Genomic DNA, 19,316 nt, shown 5'->3' with positions numbered 1-19,316 from the left:
ATGTACATCACTAGGTGATTATTACTTCATGCTATAGTAGTGAAATGTACATCACTAGGTGATCATTACTTCATGCTATAGTAGTGAAATGTACATCACTAGGTGATCATTACTTCATGCTATACTAGTGAAATGTACATCACTAGGTTATCAATACATGCTAAAGTAGTGAAATGTACATCACTAGGTAATCAATACATGCTATAGTAGGGAAATGTACATCACTAGGTAATCAATACATGCTATAGTAGTGAAATGTACATCACTAGGTAATCATTACATGCTATGGTAGTGAAATGTACATCACTAGGTAATCAATACATGCTATAGTAGTGAAATGTACATCACTAGGTAATCAATACATGCTATAGTAGTGAAATGTACATCACTAGGTAATCAATACATGCTATAGTAGTGAAATGTACATCACTAGGTAATCAATACATGCTATAGTAGTGAAATGTACATCACTAGGTAATCAATACATGCTATAGTAGTGAAATGTACATCACTAGGTGATCATTACATCATGCTACCGGTATAGTAGTGAGATGTTCATCATTACTTCATGCTATTGTTGGGAAATGTCTATATATACCCTTTATAGTGACATGTACATGTATCTCAGTGAAATGTACATACCCTTTATAGTTGACACCTGATATATACATCTCCAGTTCTTTTTTTAAAATGATGAGATTGATCCAGTCTTCATCACTGATCGATGTATCCAAGAAATAATTCACTTGTTCCAGAAATGCTTCACAGTCCCTCTGAACAAGAACCAAATGTAAATGGAAATATTGGTAAGCTTTGTTACAATCAATGTACAATAGATATTGCATTCCTATACTATATTGCATTCCTATACTATATTGCATTCGTACACTATATTGCATACAATGACCAGATTTAAACTGAATGCCTCCTGTAAGGGAATCACTAATTATGCTAGGCGGCCATATTGGATTGTATCACGTCCGGCAGGGACTAATTATATTAAAATTGAAGTATGCAGTCTTAAGATATAGCCTAATTACAGAAACTCATTAATTACACAAATTAGTCATTAACACTGCAAGGTACATCAAACTTTATAGGACATGTGATTTGTTAATGGTTAATGTATGGACAGAATTGTATTGAAATTGAAGCATGCAGTCTTAAGATATAGCCTAATTACCGAAACAATTAATTATGCAAATTATTCATTAACTTAAGTAACTTAAGTGTAAGGTACATTAACAAATTTTATACATGCAGGACATATGCAATTTGTTATGTTTAACAAATACACTAAATTATATTGAAATTGAAGTATGCAGTCTTGAGATATTGCTTAATTAGTTGATTTCATTGATATGCAAATTTCCCTAATTAACATGAACAGATCTCGCTTAAAACTAATCAGGTCTAGCCATTACCCCAAACATTGTGTGTACCAAATTTCAGTGTAATTGAGCTAGCCGTTTTTAAGAAAATGATCACACACACACACACACACACACACACACACACACACACACAAAGACGGACATATGACAGACACACAGACAGACATTCCCCTTTTAATACCTTCCATACCCTTACAGGAGGTAAAAAATAAACAAATAGCTATAAATATACATAGTCATTCAAATATAACATAAACTCTTTGTTAGCTCCGCTGTCAGCGAAAGCTGAAAGCGTAGCTTTAGGTATAGGTGGGTATTGAGGTATAGAGAGTAGAGTGAATCATAGGTGTCCGTCAAACTTTTATATTTTCACTATCTACTCCGAAAGTGACAGTCGGAATTCTTCGATATTTGGTGTGCATGTTCCCTGGGGGGAGGCTATTCAGATTTGTTCATGCCAAGTTAATCTGTGCCATTTTCAATTTTTTATGATTTTTTTTCCAAAAATGACATTTTCATCAACTCCTCATAAACTTCAAGTCAGATTGCTTTGATATCTGGTGTGTTAATGCACAGGAGGTAGCTTACTTAGATTTGTTAATTTCAAGTCAGCACGTCTTCTCTTCTATTTTTTATGATTTTTTTTTTGAAATTTGAAAAAAATGAATATGTTAATGAGCATAATGACCGACGCCATATTGGAAATCAGTCCGCGAGACTTTAGGTAAAGTGCAACTTTTCAAAAGACACTATTGACATCAAACAAGCAATGTAATATGTGCTATAGTCTTAATTCTACGCATTGTGCACCCAAATGACAAATATTTGTTCGAAAAAGGTTTGTAAACTTCAAATCCAATTCACACACCACCCCTCCTACAGAATGGTTCATTCCAGTATATGCACCTCATAGCTCATGATCATTGTGAGAAGTCTTCCATGGCCATGCCTGAACTGAAGTGTTTTTGACAGTCAGTCGTCAATAAAAACAATAATACTCTTTCTAAAATTACCACATTTTGAAAGGGAAAGTACTTTGTGGTTCATTTATGGAGTTTTGTTTTTGTACGATCAATATTGGTGGCAAAATTACAGCGTCAAAATTGCCGATGTGGTAATGGACGACAATCCCAAGTACCCGGATGCACGAGGGACTAACCCAGAAGCAAGTCGTTGTCAGCCATACGTTACAGTGCAGTGGTGGTAACATCGTCCGAGAAATCGCTGCGTTCAGTGTCATTATTCACAAAATTGTTGTTTTCGAGTGAAACCCCGTCTTGAATTGTATAACTCTAACAAATGAAGACATGTCAAGTTATATTTTGAAAGTTGTATCGCTAGTTTGAGACGATTTTCTCACGTACTATCGGGGCTTACTTGGACTTGGACCTTACTCCAGTTCATCGGGCCGGGAAGTTTAGCCAGCCCGATAATTCTTTCTGGTTTAGTTTACAACACTTTTGATCGCGCAGATTTTGTTGTTGTGATGAAAAGAAATTAAAAAAAAGATCACTTCAACCATTTCGTTGTGTTTTCTTTATGAAAGGTAATCGAACATGAACGAGTGTTACCACTGTAACCAGGAGGGTCTATGCTGCAACGTATGGCAAGGGTTCGACATACACGTACACACTGGTCCGCTATCCCGCGAGTCTAGTAACTTTCTGGTATAGGTATATCAGGGAGCTCAGAATTCAAACCACCGGCTATATGATGAATTCACGGTCATAGTAAAATTCATTTGATTTTTAATTTGCTATTTTGACCAACTCGGGTTGTCTATTCGCGATAAAATTACGATTAGTTTGGAAACGGGGTAGATTTTCTATGATTCCGTGTCATAAAAGCATGTGTTGTGTAGTTTTCGAAAAGCACACCTGGTGGGAAAGTCGCCCAACAGACGATCTCGCGCCATTGCTGTACTACGTGGCACTTTATTCTGGTGGGGTGTCTCTTGAAAACGGGAATAGCGAACGATGAGCCAATCAAGTGAGACCTTTCAAATGTAGCTAATATTATAGCCAATAAAATTAGTTGTACGATGATATGTGTATAATAAGTCCTCTACACTGTAACAAGTAAATAGTAAAGTTGAAATCTTTGTCGCATGAATTCGTATTTATGTACGGATGCGTAGTCTTTCTGAACAGTAATTCTTAGATCAGTTAGTATTTAAACTACGTTTCTGAGTTAATTATTCGGTAGGTTATTGACGAGCTCCCTTTGTAAAAACGCTGTACAAATTGGATGTCGGCGTTCGCCCGGCCACGTTCAACGGAACTAGTGAAGCTCAATCATAACAATGGTGGCTGTCAAAATCGAAGACGCAATTTGACCGTGTTGTTATTTCAGTGAGTTTATTCAGCAAGAAAACAATGTGTTCTATGTTTTTGTACTTCCTACATGATGTGATGATCGTTTTTTTTACCGGTACAACTTACAGCCTACAATGAAACTGCTAACTTACTTAGTAACACTGACCATGGATTAGTCCTGCTTGCATACGGAGGAATTCGGGACTCGATTCTGACAATTGTCCCTCCCCCTCCGTCCTGCGAAGAGCCAGCCGTGAAATACGGACTTACAAAAAATGCCGGTAACTAAGGAATAAAATCGCCCAGTGGTCAAATATTAGCAATAAATCTATTATTTAGTCGGTTTACCTCATTTTGACTGCAAAAGTCCGCTATTGATGACCAAAACTATCAAAATCGGAACTTTTCAAATTCTATCGTAAATTTAATCACTTCTCCTTACGTACGTCGGCAAGTGTCTCTGGGTAATTATTCATCTCACTCAACGATATCAAATGTGGCGGTGTTACGAGGGTTAGTTGAATGTTGCAGTTCGCACTTGAAAAGGTCCGACTTCGACGCTTTTTGTGATCTGAGCAGGGATTACTACCGTCAGAGGAATGGAAATGGCGTAGATATTCGATCGATTGCAAATATTTGATCGGTCGGTAGGTTATTCTTTTGCAATTGGCGTGGGTACATTTTGCTTGCGGTGTTGTAATAGGCAAACTCTATTGCTCTTTGCATGACGGTGTTTAGAGTCAAGTCAGTAATACAGACTCGTGCACCGTCATGGAAGCAGGACTAACCATGGATGTATTAGTGATACATCACTAATACATCCATGCACTGACACGATTCCGTGTTCTGTGTTCCGTGTTCATGTTTTGGTATTCAGTTTGAAAAATTAAAATCCTGAACTTTATTTTGCGAACGGTTTTGTCATTTCTTAGTAATTATAGGGCCGACTGTATCACGTTTAACGTTTATGTCAACCCGGAAGTACATAGACACGAAAATAGACGAAGTGACTTGTACATGTAATTAGTAACAAAATTTTGCTGTAACTGCTGGTAACCTTCAAATTTATTTATTTTTATGTTGTAAATGCATTCTAATATGCACTAAGGACAACACTATTATAAAGACTTGCTCTATGGGAAGGTAATTTTTTGTCTTTTAAAAATGCAATAGTTAGATCAATGTGTACCAGAAATGTTATGTAGTATTTAAGCTAGAAATAAGACCACATAACATCTTATTACTCCTCCCCCCCCCCCCCCAATTAAGACAAACTACTCACAGAAAGCAACAAAAGAAAGAGAAGAAGCTCCAAAACATAAAAAAGAGAATAAAATTACAGTAAGGAGTTGATGATGCACAAACAACTACAACGAAATAGACAGTTCAATTACAACAGTGTTTGAAATAAATATGGGGTTTGGAAAAGTGAATTAGAAGTAGAGCAAAAACTAAGAGAGATGAAGAGCCTAAGTGAACAAGCGAAAGCACTTAAAGATAGGACCACCAAATTTTTTGCAGGACTACTACATTATCAATTCTACTAGTCCTGTGGGATAGTGACTTTTACTCCAGTGTCGAACCCTGTTGGCTGAGAATGACTCTCTTTCGGGTACTTGGGGATTGTCGCCGTACGGAAACTAAGATGGCGATTAATATATTTCTTCCCTATATATATATATCTACTACAACTAGTACAAGTTGAATGTTGTTGACTTGGTAAATTTGTTAGAAAATTGAAATTCAAATTGCCTCAAAATTATTTTAGATCCCTAGTTTATTTCATTCATCATTAAAATTTTCCAGGGTTAAAGCTGTAAGACACTGGAATTATTTATAGCCAACCTCAAAATCCTCTTTTTTTCTTCTTTTTCTTGTGTGCATTTCCCAGTCATTTTTTCCCTGAGATTTTGTGCAATTTTTCATAACAGTAGATTTTTGTTATAAAATGGTGACTATGGTATAAAAGTACAATACATTACCAACTTCTGTGTAAAATGTGTTTTATAGTGAGACATCATATGAAACCACTAACCACTTTATTGCATCGCTAAAACAAAACTGCATAGTAAAGAGCTGAAGGACTGAACCACTTCTACATGTCACCAAAATAAAAAATAAAATAAAAAAAAACCAGCAGAGCTATTCTGACCGATAGGTCGCTTGTCTCTTGATATATCCAATATATGACAAGGCATCACAACACTGCACTATATGGCGTCACAACACTGCACTATACATTGTATGGCATCACAACACTGCACTATATGGCCACCTTTGAGCAACAGTTTTGTTACTTCTCAATATTGCACGCCATGAGTTGTATTGTGTCATCTTGTGGTATAAAAACTTGTAACACATAATGAATTAAATACCTTAGAATTTACTGAATGGACTGACTCTAAAATCTATGCCTCCATTGACCTGAATGCTGAATTCCTCACAAAACATAACCAATCTAGGGTGAGATACACTTTGAAATAATATATGGCAAACACTGTGACTGAAAGTGCCTGACCTAGCCTGTGTCTAGATATTGGATATTCAATGTCCATGTATATAGTTAGTTTAGTCTAGTTCCCAGGGATTAAAAATTACAGTGGTCTCAAGTCCCGGACTAGTGGTTAACCAGATTTAAACTGAATGCCTTCTGTAAGGGTAGTCTTGCAATTTCATGATTTATGCACGGAATCTAATCTGTGATTTTTTTCTTTCCTTCATTGAGATATGTGGATTATTTTTATGCCTATGTTGAACACCTACTTTTGTTGCCACAATTTTCTATTTGGTTTTTGCACAGGGTAATACAGAGAGTAAAAAGATTTAAACTGAATGCCTTCCGTAAGGGCAAAGTTTTGAGACTGTCGTTCCTAGAGACAATTGTTGGAATACAACAGAACATATGTAATAAGTTATTTTTTCTCACTGATTGCTATTTGCCCATTGCTGTTAGTGATCTCCTGGCCGACCACAACATGTAATGTGAAGCTTTATAGAACATTGTAGCATAGCATTCACCGTAGAAAGAGTTTTAAAGGCCAACAAAAAATTGTTTCTGGTCAGCACCCATCACTTAAGTACCCCCCTTCCCGTGTTAATTTTTTTTCATGTTTGTCCAACCAATTCAGTCTGCAGATGAAACGGAAAACACAAAACTTCAAAAGTAACTCTCCCTACATTAATTGCCACCAGTGAAGACAACTGCAAAACTAATCATGAACTAGCCTATGACATCTGCCCCACATACACACCTGCTGTAAAGTACTAAATAAAAAGAACAGTAACTGCAATGATAAGTAGACTGATTAACATTTGTTGAGAATGTAAAAAAAAATAATCACATCGTCGCACCACTTTAGACAACATTTCCTGATGAGAAACTATTTTTTCCTTTTTAGTGGCCTACAAAAATATGCCAATAACTTATTAAAACTAAAAGCAACATCAATAATATTTTCAGGACAAGTGCGCTTTGGTATCGCAAACGTATGTATTAAATTATATTGAATTTGAAGCTTGCATTCTTGAGATATAGAGTAATTACCGAAAACCATTCATTACATAAATTGCTCATTAACCCTTTACTTCCTATAGGTGGCCCTATATAGGACCCCTTAGGGCCTGAATAAATAAAGACTTACTTGTCAAGACATTATAACTTTCATATGCTTAGGACTTTGTTGCTATGACAACTGACCCAACTTAAATATGGTGCATGTAAAGTTAAAGGGCCACTGCAATTCTATTTTTCACTTTTCATCAAATCAATAAAAAATAGCCACTTAACACATTTCTATAGCGTTGAGGAGAAAAAAGTGACCAAGAATAGTGAAAATCTCATTAGAAATTATGCTGCTTCCACATTCATGACACCCTCTGTTGAGCGAGTATTTATATTTGCATATGAAAGCATTCCTGTTATGTCATCATAGTAGGAACAAATAACCTTGAACTTCACCTTCCTAACATGCATTACTATGGAGGCTCAGTCACAACAACAAGTTCTAGAAACTGTATCTTTTGAACGGGACGGCTAATGTTTGTCAGATTGTTCAAGTGAAGAGGATCACAGCCTATCTTTCATCTTTGACAGTGTTCCTTTGAACCGGACGGTACAAGTGAAAGTTCGACGGATGGTTCCGGCAATGATGATGTTCCGCAGTATTCAATTTACTCCAGTGCTTTCTAAGCAAAGTGGCACATTCAAAAAGAATGTTTTAGCGACAGCGATAGAGTTTACATGCAGTATTATATATTATCCATGTGTATCTTGTACATACATTTCGATGTGTCATCTATATAGTATTGTGGGCGGCAATGCACCAACGCAAATGATCGTATAATATCATGTCAGGTTCGTCATGTTGCACATCACTGTTCTGTCACTTTCTACCTAAAAGTAAATACTCATAAATTCACGTGCTGTGACTGTGATCTGCATGTACTGGAGTGTGTTTTGACATGACTTGGTAGCCTACATCATGTTCCCGGAATTGCAATAGGCCTACACTGTAGTGTATTATGAATGCAACTCTTACATGCTTGATGCACTTTGACGAAGGTCAACAACACAACCTGGGTCCACATCTAGCATCTAGCACCTCGGACGCGATATTGACATTCAGATTTGTGACTTTTCTGAATTAAGTCTGGGTTATAAACAAATGGTAAAATATCCTAGGACTGGTTTAAAATGCGAATCGCAGATTGATAAAAGCTCTTTCTAAAACGTTCTGATTTCATTTTGATACTCCTGTACCGCCTACCCGAGGGTAACAGTTCAGAAAGTGTATGTGCTTAATGACTGGAATCCTTAATGATGGATGTAGCTTCGCGAATGGATCTGGAATCACTTGATATATTGATTGTAAGAATGGTGATTCTGTACCGATGATTCTCTGTGCTGTCCGGACGACTCTCTCAAGTGCAACAACTCATTGTAGGTGATGTTGTTAAACCAGACTCTCTATGACAGTGCGGTATAGAAATGACTAAAATACAACCACGACTCATTTCAAATTTCTTTAAACGTCTCAGAAAATAAAGACGCTGCTGTGCTTTCTTTACGAGGTGTTCAGTATTTGTTTGCAAAGACAGTCGATGTGAAAAATGAATAACCAGGAATTTGAAAATATTGACAATTAACTTCATCTGTACCATGAATATTCAAATTGTCAATAACATGTCGTCTTACAAATAATGAAATAGCTTTAATATAAAATAAAATCACTTGGTAAAGGGTTGGCACTCATTCCCACACAAAAGTTCCCAACAAAAATTAAAGAAATGTAACTAATCAGAAAGATGAATGATTTCTCGTGCATAATCCGTCTGAAATATCTGTAGTAAGAAATAAAATATGAAAACAACGTCCTTTAATAGACTAAAATCGATGGACACCACATATACTATCTAGAAGCAACAGCAGGAGAAGCATTGTCAAAATTCCTTTAACACTATACATGTAAAGCCTCAAAATGCGATGTGATTACCTTTTGACTGAAACCGTATGTATTCAGTGAGTTGCCAGTAGAGCTTTGAGACCTTGAGAAATACACCATTTTCATTTTTTTAATTAATTCTGTATTTACATAACCAATCAGGTTACGTCAAATTAGTTAATCTCAAGTCTAAACAATCTCTACTAACCAATCCCATATTTTCCTAATTGACCAATCAAATGAAGGTCAATATCAAATTCAAGCAAATATGTATGGAATGTAGGAAAATCTTCATTTCTGTGTGATCTGTAGTTTTTTGTTGGATGTCAATAAAGTAGGAGTAGCTATCTACTATCTACTATCTACTATGGATTAGCATACTGAAGTGATGGTGATACACGTGTTAGCATCGCTCCGTATCGAGTAGAAAATTTCTCGACTCCTGTTGCCGAACTAGGCTCAAAAACTGTGTACACACTATCTTAAAGTCATCTGGAACTCGCTCAACTGCTTTTTATAACCTGCCAAGGTTCAGCGCCTGAGGTGTTCATGAGTGCAAGTCACGAAGACATTGGGCAGATACTATCAACCATGGCCGCCATGGCAAGCAAAGAACCCCAGAACGAGACTGAACAGCCAAGGCCAAGACGCATTACTCGGGCCACAAAGAATTTCGACTTCATGCAAGAACTGGACCAAATAGGAGACTCCGAACCTAACGAAGCTTATTCAGTTTTGCAAAACACCCAACGAAAAGCTAAAGACTTACCTCCGGACGAGACTGACACAGTTACACACTGGAGGTCAAAAGGTCAACAACAAGAAGTAAACGACATTTGTTATCGGACTACCACGGATAGAATCAACTCTTGGATAGAAGAAGTGAAACTGAAGTATAACAAACAATTCCAGAAAAACAATGAAATAACCGTGCAGTGGTGTGATATACCGCGTGGGGTACAAATGAAATGGTCCGACATTCATGTCAACGCCACAGAGGACAGTAAGCAAGTGACAGTCTCTTTCTACATTACGACGGGTGTAATATTTATTCAGGGAAGATATATACAAGAATGGGCCAAACTCGAATATCATAACCTCAAGTCTAAAGTTCAAGAGGCAAGATTGAAGGAAAAGAATAACGCCGAGGTGGATGGTGAACTACCAAAACAGGGCATCGAAGAGGTTATACTACAAACACCACACACATGTGTCCAAGATGGCGGCGACATACGGGAACTGGAACGTATAGGTAAGCCTCGAAACCATGCAGCAAGAGGAGTAGTTGACACTAGTACACCCCTGAAACTAGCTTTTGAGACACCATCACCCGTATCGCTGCCCAGTAACTCTACGAAGTCATCTTCGACGGTGTTCGACCCGAATTTTAACGACATGGATAAATCAGTACAGTCAACCATAGAACCAGGTGATGACAGTGATACAGTTACACAGATTCCACCAGCAAAGTCACAACAGTATCAAGGCAACAACACAAAGTCCCCACCATTGATCATAGAATCAAAGCCGATTAGTCCAAATGAACCCTCGATTTTCAAGACTCCAAATAGAACCCCCTCTAAATTGACATTGTTAAACAAAGCCAGAAATATCATACAGCAGAGAGAATCAAACTTTACAGAGACAATTAAAGACATTGAAAATAACTATGTTATTCTCGCAGATAAATTAGACACAATACATCAAGATAAGCTAGACATAAAGGCAAAATTTGACACCCAAGACAAGTTAACTGCAGGATGTCAAAGGGACCTTACAGAAATTAATGCATCAATAAACAAGTTCAACACAGCACTACAGAACTCAAGTAAGGAAATAGTGAACATAAAGAAGAGTGTTATGAAAGTTCAGGAATCACAAACCAAAATTCTTGAGATTCTAAAAGATTTGCAAAGAGAAATACCAGAAACAGTAAAACCTGCTACTTGTGATATATTAACACAAACAGAACAAGCACAAGAGCAAGAAAATCTGAGTACTACTAGACAGAAGGACGTTTATGAAGAAACAGCTACTGATACACAGATAGAGGATGTAGAATACACAGCAAATGTATCAGTACGAAACTACTACAGAGTTCTGGGAGATAGTCCAGAGAGGAAGGTGCCATGGACTGGTGAAACTGGTTCAACCTCACCACCAAAGCAGATGGCAAAGATGTCGTCAACCAAGATGCCAAACCCTGGAGCATCAGCTTACCCAGCAAGCAGGATTGAAGAGGAAGAGCATGTATCACAACCTACTAGCCACGGCAAAGGCAGCTACAACACAGTGATTGTTGGGGACTCAACCATTAAATACATAGATCCCCAAAAGTTCTCAAGTACTAGAAGAACATTTGTTGCCTCTCTACATGGAAAGGGCATAAATGATGTGAAAAACTACATGAATAGGTCAAAGTTCAAAGACCCAAAGAATATCGTGTTCCACATTGGGTCAAATGACATTGACAGTAATTTATCGCTAACTACATGCCGACATAGGTACGAAGACCTTCTAGACACAACACGTAATATATACCCACAGAGTAAGATATTCATCTTGAGTGTATTACCAAGACGAAACAGCCGAACTTTTAACCATGACATGGTGAGATTCAATGCCAGTCTACAAATGATTGGTGAATCAGTACCTAATGTATACTATATACACACAAACTTTAGAGATGAGGTCAACAATGTAAAGACATATCTCTACGAGGACAGTATCCATCCCAATGCCAGAGGAACAGCAACACTAGTGGCTAATAAGAAGCGGTATATATACAGAGCTATTGTTGCAGAGATGAAGAACAGAAACATCTTCAACAGCTACACCTCAGAAAACTCTGCAGTACCCAGTGGAGGAGAGAAGACGCGAGCCAATGGAAATAAACTCTCCAGTAAAAGCCGCCAGAACTATAACACTGTTAAAAACAATACACTTTTCACAGATCTATTATCCGGAATAGTGAATCTATTGAACTGATAACTAAACAGGTATGTAGGTTAAAAAACAACCAAGTAAGGATGAACACTACAGGTGTAATGTGACAAATCGCAATATGAACTTGAACCTTTTATTGGATCAAAAGAAATAAGAGACAACACTGCCTAGTGAGGGTACAGTAGTTGAGTACACACGTATCAACATTCGCGAGATTAATTGGTTATTTAAATACCTAATTCTCTATCTGTTTTTATATTTGTTTTGTTGGTTGTGTTTTGTTTGTTTTTCTGCGCCTTTGTGTTTATTCTCATCTGTAAACTGTTAGTATGAGGAACATACAACCAGCTGGTAAAACCACGCTGAAGTTTTCTACATGGAATATATATGGTAGCTTTGAACGCAAAGTTAAGGATAAAAACTTCCTAAACATTGTGAACAATTTTGATTTCATCAGTCTTGTTGAAACAAAAACAAACATTGACTCTGAGATAGAAATCCCTAACTACAGCTACTTTCATTCATATAGAAAGAAAAAACATAAAAACGCTTGTGCACACTCTGGTGGAGTGGCATTCTATTACAAAAGCATAATATTTATATAAACATGGTATAAGGCAAATGGAAAGCAGCTGTGAGGACTTTATTTGGACCCGTCTTGATAAAAACATGTTTGATCTAGACGAAAATATTTTTGTTTGTAGTCTGTATATGAGTCCTCAAGGCTCCAGTATCTTCAAATGGAAAGACACAAATTTGTATCAGCTATTAGAAAAAGATGTTATAAAATATTCTAAGTTAGGACAGATCATCCTGACAGGTGATTTCAATGCCCGTACTAAAATGGATAATGATACGGTGATTCATCCAAACCTGAACTACTACTCATCAGCATAGACTTTAAACCAAGACAGTCACAAGACATTACAAAAAAAAACCATTATGGTGAATTACTTCTTGATCTATGTATCTCCTCAGAAATTGTAATTCTAATTGGCCGTTGCCCCGGTGACTCTATGGGTAAATTTACATGTCACCAAACAAAAGGGAGTAGTACAGTAGATTATACCATTGTTAGTCATAGTCTGTTCAATAGGATTGGTGTTTTTAGTGTTCAGCCATTGAACCTGGTTTTATCTGATCATTGCCAAATGTTATTTACATTGCAGACTAACATACTACAAGATGATAAAGTTACACCTAATTCTACAGCAGATGACTTGAATAACTATTGTCAATCCAAATTTTCATACATATGGGATACAAACTCAAAATATTATTTCTACAACGAATTACAGAGCCAGGAGGTAATAGTACTGGCTAAGAACTTTGAGAGAGAACATTTTGATAATTCTAAAAAGTCAGTTGATCAGGCTGGCATTATGTTATCAGACATCTATCACGAGGCAGCTGGTAAAAGCCTAAAAAAACACTTCTTTAAAAAAAGAAAAAAGAAAAAGAAAACCAGAAAGCAAACATGGTACACAAAAAACCTTTCTTGTATGAAAAAGTAGATACACAATCTTTCCACTAAACTGAGCACAGACCCATTTAACCATCAACTGAGAAATAGTTGTTATGAACAAAAGAAAAACTACAAGAAGGCCGTGAAAAAAAAGAAACGAGAATTTAAAAATGAAATATTGTCTAAACTAGAAAACCTGAGTGATTCACATCCCGATGAGTACTGGAAACTTATTAAGAACTTAAGAGTGCCACAAGAGGGTAAGACATGTAATGGAGAAATTGTTGAGAAAGAAAAACTGTTTGAGCATTTCAAAAGTCTCAGTTCAAACAAGGTAAAACTTACTTCAGATACCACCTATGTTAGTAAAAATAACAGGCTAGAAAAAATTGTTGATTCCATAGAATTAGATAAGCCAATCTCTGAGCTTGAAATTCAAAAAACAATAAGTACACTCAAGCACAAAAAATCACCCGCAATAGATAACATAACCAATGAAATGATCACAGCCAGTAGAAACGTTCTCATTACACACATTCAAAAACTGTTCAATCTAATTCTCGAAAGAGGCCACTTTCCTAGATGCTGGAATATGGGTATAATTACACCTATCTACAAAAAAGGGGACAAGACAGACCCCAGTAACTATCGTGGCATCACACTTTTAAATTGTTTGAGTAAATTATTCACTTCAGTCCTGAAACAGAGACTGGTTGAATTTAATGACAAAAATGAGATTATAATTAAAGAACAGGTTGGCTTTTTACCGAAATTCAGTACTAGTGATCACATATTCGTACTAAACCAGTTAATTACAAAATACCGAAGTAAAGATAAATACATTTTTGCTTGCTTTATAGACCTGAAAAAAGCCTTTGACTCAATTTGGCATGAAGGGCTTTTCCACAAATTGGTACTCAATGGCATCACAGGACGTTTCTATAAAGTAATCCAAGCTATCTATTCAAACGCAACTGGATGTGTTAAGACAAAAAATGGTCTGACCCGCCAATTTCCAATACAGAGAGGTATTAGACAAGGGGATGGCCTCAGCCCCCTACTATTTAATATCTATGTAAATGATATAAAAAGACAAATTGATATGTCAAACAATGACCCACCAACTCTCCTAACTAGCAGGCTGTCTTGCTTACTATATGCTGACGATTTAGTGTTACTATTGGAATCAAATACTGGTCTACAAAATGCCCTCAACGCAGTCGAAATCTTCTGTGAAAGATGGCACTTAGATATAAATATTGCCAAATCAAAGATCATGATTTTCAATAAGTCAGGAAAATGTTTGAAGAAATTTAAATTCTACATACTAGTAAACAAGCAAGTACTAGACTGCGTTCCCTCCTACACATACCTTGGAATAAAACTGAGCACCTCAGGGAAACTACACAGGGCACAAGATGACCTAAGATATAGAGCACTGCAGGCACTGTTTAAATTAAAACAAGACCTGTTTTTAGAAACAACTATCCCCATCAAATTACATCTTAAATTATTTGATGCAGTGATGAAGCCCATTCTGCTATACTGTAGTGAGGTTTGGTCACATGAAAACATTAACCAGTCTCAAAACCTAATGAAATTTTCAACTCCCATGGAAAAACTACACATAAAGTTCTGCAAATTCCTACTAAATGTGAACTGTAAAGCTGCCAATACAGCTTGCCTTTAATATGGAACTAGGCCGCTACCCCCTACTATTATCTGGCCTGACACAAATGTTCAAATATTGGCTAAAGATCTCACAGAAAGCAGAAAATACCCTAACTAAGGAAGCTTACTGTCTGAGTAAATATTTGGAGTCCAGTGGAATACAATCATGGGCCACAGGAATGAAGCAAACACTAAAACTCTTGAGTATGGATAAGGTCTGGACAGCTGAACCAAACCATTCTAACAGTGAAAACCTAATAGCTATATTTAAAGAAAAGTTAAAGTTGCTTCTCCACAAAAATATAATGGACACAATGAAGGACAACAAGGACAAACAATATAAAAATAAATTATGTACATATAGACAAATTAAAACGGATATGAACTTTGAAAACTATTTAGAAGACATTAAAAACCCACAATACAGATCAGCAATGACAAAACTTAGAATTAGAACACCACCTTATCAAGCAGGACATGCCCTGTATGTAAACAAGGTGAAATAGAAGACGAGGAGCATTTTTTATTACGCTGTACAGGATATCAAAATGAAAGGAAAGAACTCTTTAACCAATTAAATATATATTCTGGTTCAAGCATGGATAATCTCATAAAGATTCTCAAAATAAAAGACACAAATAAACTAGTTGAAATAAGTAAATTTATTCAACAAGGATTCAAAATTCGAGAACACCACTTGAACAAAAATATACCAGCTGCCTCGTGATATACATTTGACAATTACATTTACATGTATATGTTGATTTTCACATTGTGAAATTACTCTGTTTTTTGTGTATGGTCAATATAAGCATTTTCTTTTTTACTTTATTGTACTATACTGATATCTAAAATGATAGATAAGGTTGCAATAAAGATTATTATTATTATTATTATTATTATTATTATTATTATTATTATTATTATTATTATATCTTTATAGTACTTGGTTGTACAGGCGTCATTCCTTTTCAGAACCCCTTTCTAGACAATTCCCTTACCCCATAGTAAGCTGACCCTGAATATGCTTTTGCTACAAAATTTATGACAGACTATATAATTTGCTATCGATTTGCTATCTGATGTCTTCAGTAGTTTATAGCAAAAAACCTATGTGGGTGTTTCGATAAAAGTGAAAAATTGAGGTGACCTTGTAAATAGACTATGACCTTGACCTTGGATCGAAAAGATCATGTGATAAGTGTGTTGCCCGTCCCTTAAAACCAATATACCGGTATAGACACTTGCATCATATCTGTAGCACTTCGGTATGCTACGATATTCAGTACCTTCATATTTTGGTGATCTTGATAGCAGTTGTCTTAGTAACAGAAGTTTGTAATAAAAGCAGCTCAGCATATGCCTTTGTTGTATTTTTCCTGAAAGACTATATAATTTGCTATTTTCTGAGCGATTTTCATCTGTAAAGATCGTGTCTGATGTTAGCTATATAAAAGATTCCGACGGTATTTTAATAATTACAAAAAATTAAGATGACCTTTTGAAGTTTGACAATGACCTTGACCTTGGATCGAAAGGATCATGTAATCAGTGAATTGCTTTTCCCCAAAACCCTAAATACAAACACTTACATCATGTCAATAGCACTTTCAGGTTAGTATATTAACACTTTGGTATAACTGGGGATATTGACAGCAGTTGTCTTGGTAACAGCTTTTTCCTACAAAACAACTTCATATATACTTTTTTTATATGTTTTTCTGAAAGATTGTATGTTTGGCCATTTTCTGACTGATTTACAGCTTTACCAGTCATATCTGATGGAAGTATACAGAAACGTTTCAATGAATGTTTCGATAAAAGTGCAACAAATTAAGTTGACCTTGAATTTTGACTATGACCCTAACCTTGAATCGAAAAGGTCATGTAATCATTGAGTTTCCTGTCCCCTAAAATATATATAAACATACTTTAATCATGATTATATCATTTCTGGGTCGCGAGATGTGACATTTTTAATGTTTTAGCATCCTTCTAAATAATGTCTGTTACCATGGAAACAGTCTCCTGTGAGTTTGCACAAGAGAATCCAGAGGGGCAACATCAGTTTTCTGAAGGCCCAGATATATTCTAACCAAACATGATGTCAATTTTTGTACTTCAAGCCGGGCAATTTTTTTTTGAATTTTTGGCCTTGGCACCCTGACTATACACACCTAAGCTGCACTGCTTTTAATACACACCATAGCAGCATGCAGAACTCACCACATATTTAGTTTTCTTGTAATACCTGGGTATGTTGATTTATTTAATACAATAACTTTATATGAAAATATAATATTCGTTATATTTAATATTAATTAGGGAGTGATCAGTTTTTACGGCAGGGGGTGGGCCGGTGACTTTTTGTTCATGTTGTACTTAAAAATAGTGACCCCCCTGCAATTCATCCACAAAATAATCCAACCCCCCCCCCCTCTGACAAATAAAAAAACACAATGACCCCCCCCCCCATCTGTTGACAAAAAACACTCTTTTTGTTCTTGCAAAAGACACTCTATTCTCAAAGCATAATAGTGCACACTGCATAGTTAATTTTACATGTTACATTTTCAGTAATTTTAAGTGTATCTGATAAATTGCTAACCAAAATCCATTGTTTCACATGTATAAAGCTCTTTAGATAGGAACCCTATAAGAAGTGTGATTGTCTGTTGACAGACATACAAAATATTCATGTTTTAGTAACCAAAAGTTCTAGGATATCTCTTAGATTGAGTGAACTATTAATATTGATTAATTCAGCTAATTATCAAGTACAATATTATAAATGGAGTTAATATACTTGTAAACCCATGTCAATAACTGTCACACATAATGATGTACATTGTACTTGCATCATATAATGAATTGTTTACATCATATAAAGATATGTTCACATCATATAGTTGATTGTTTTCTTTAGACTTAACACAACTGCGGCTTTCCATACATGTACTCGTTTGCACTCCTCAAGGCACTTGTTTGTCCTGTTCATAATTGTTCAGTTTAATCATGGCACTGACTCAAACGACACCCCCACCCCCATTCATTGACCACACTGCTAACTTTAATGAAAATATTTTTGAAAGGTTTTGAATAATGAAATGTGATAAATGTCATTGGTTTCAAAATAGAAATTAAAAAATGTCATAAAAATGTTTTCTGTACTACAGCAGTTTCTAAACTAGATTACTAATTCAATTCACTTACTATTGGCTGTGTTGTCCAGTATATTGCTGGCAACATGATAGCCTTGAAAATAAATACATTCTAATACCAAGGAAATGTAATATTATGATCTGCTGACAAAATGTTACTCGCAGTATACAGTCACTCAATGTGGATACTAGATATTCCAGGGGAGATGTAAAATCTAATTTTCCTCCTAACTTTGCACTGTGTCAGTACTAAAGAAGTCCTGGCTACAGTAAGTAGCCCTTTACTAGATCATCATCAAACAAGTCTGTGTTTATAACTTTGTTTATCAGTCATTCACATAATACATATTCTCTGAGAATTCGATTAATACTGTGTTCACCTTGGAATATATTTCTTTCTTGGTAGTTTATGGTGTAAAACAATAGCAAGACAAAAGGGGGTTTCACATGTAGCCTGGTAACATGTATTAAACTTGGTGATGGTCACAGGTATCAGAGAAGAAGTGAAACACAAACACAGAAAAGTAATTTTTGATAAAACATGTAGTTCGTACTATAGCTATGCCAAGTAACAGTTCAATAGTTTGTACATGTATGATAAATCAACACATTAGGGGTGAGATCAGTAGGTAAAAAAACTTATTCTATTAGTAAGGCCTCAGAACCCCTTCCCCATCCCCTTCTAACTAAATTGGTAAAATTGTTGTACACAGCACAATCAATTTCAAATCAGTATATAGTATTATGTAGTGCTCTGAATACAAAGCCAGTATGTAGTGAGGAAAAATAGCTCTTTTATATGCACAATAAATGTATTTTAGTGCCATGCATAACAAATTTTTTCCCATTTTTCAATCTGACATTTTTAGAAATGTTTGTATTGGAGTACAACACAGATTTCATTATAAAAGCCCTCCTCTCAC

At 35.9% G+C, this 19,316-nt stretch overlaps 1 protein-coding gene across 6 annotated transcripts in view; it reads right to left on the bottom strand.

Moving 5' to 3' along the window:
• Positions 1–19,316, bottom strand: part of LOC144448352 (uncharacterized) — a 121,520-nt gene that overhangs the window by 100,183 nt on the left and 2,021 nt on the right. For 5 of the 6 annotated variants that reach the window (XM_078138561.1, XM_078138562.1, XM_078138560.1 and 2 more), the window contains exon 2: positions 643–773. The exons of the other annotated variant lie outside the window; for it this stretch is intronic. In XM_078138561.1, coding sequence (XP_077994687.1) covers positions 643–773 — 131 coding nt within the window. The remainder of the gene's footprint in view (positions 1–642; positions 774–19,316) is intronic. 6 annotated transcript variants of the gene reach the window in all.

This window comes from Glandiceps talaboti, chromosome 17 (assembly GCF_964340395.1).
Source record: "Glandiceps talaboti chromosome 17, keGlaTala1.1, whole genome shotgun sequence".
NCBI lineage: Eukaryota > Metazoa > Hemichordata > Enteropneusta > Spengelidae > Glandiceps > Glandiceps talaboti.
Note: the sequence above shows the minus strand (reverse complement) of the source record. Positions and strands in the feature narration are given on the sequence as shown.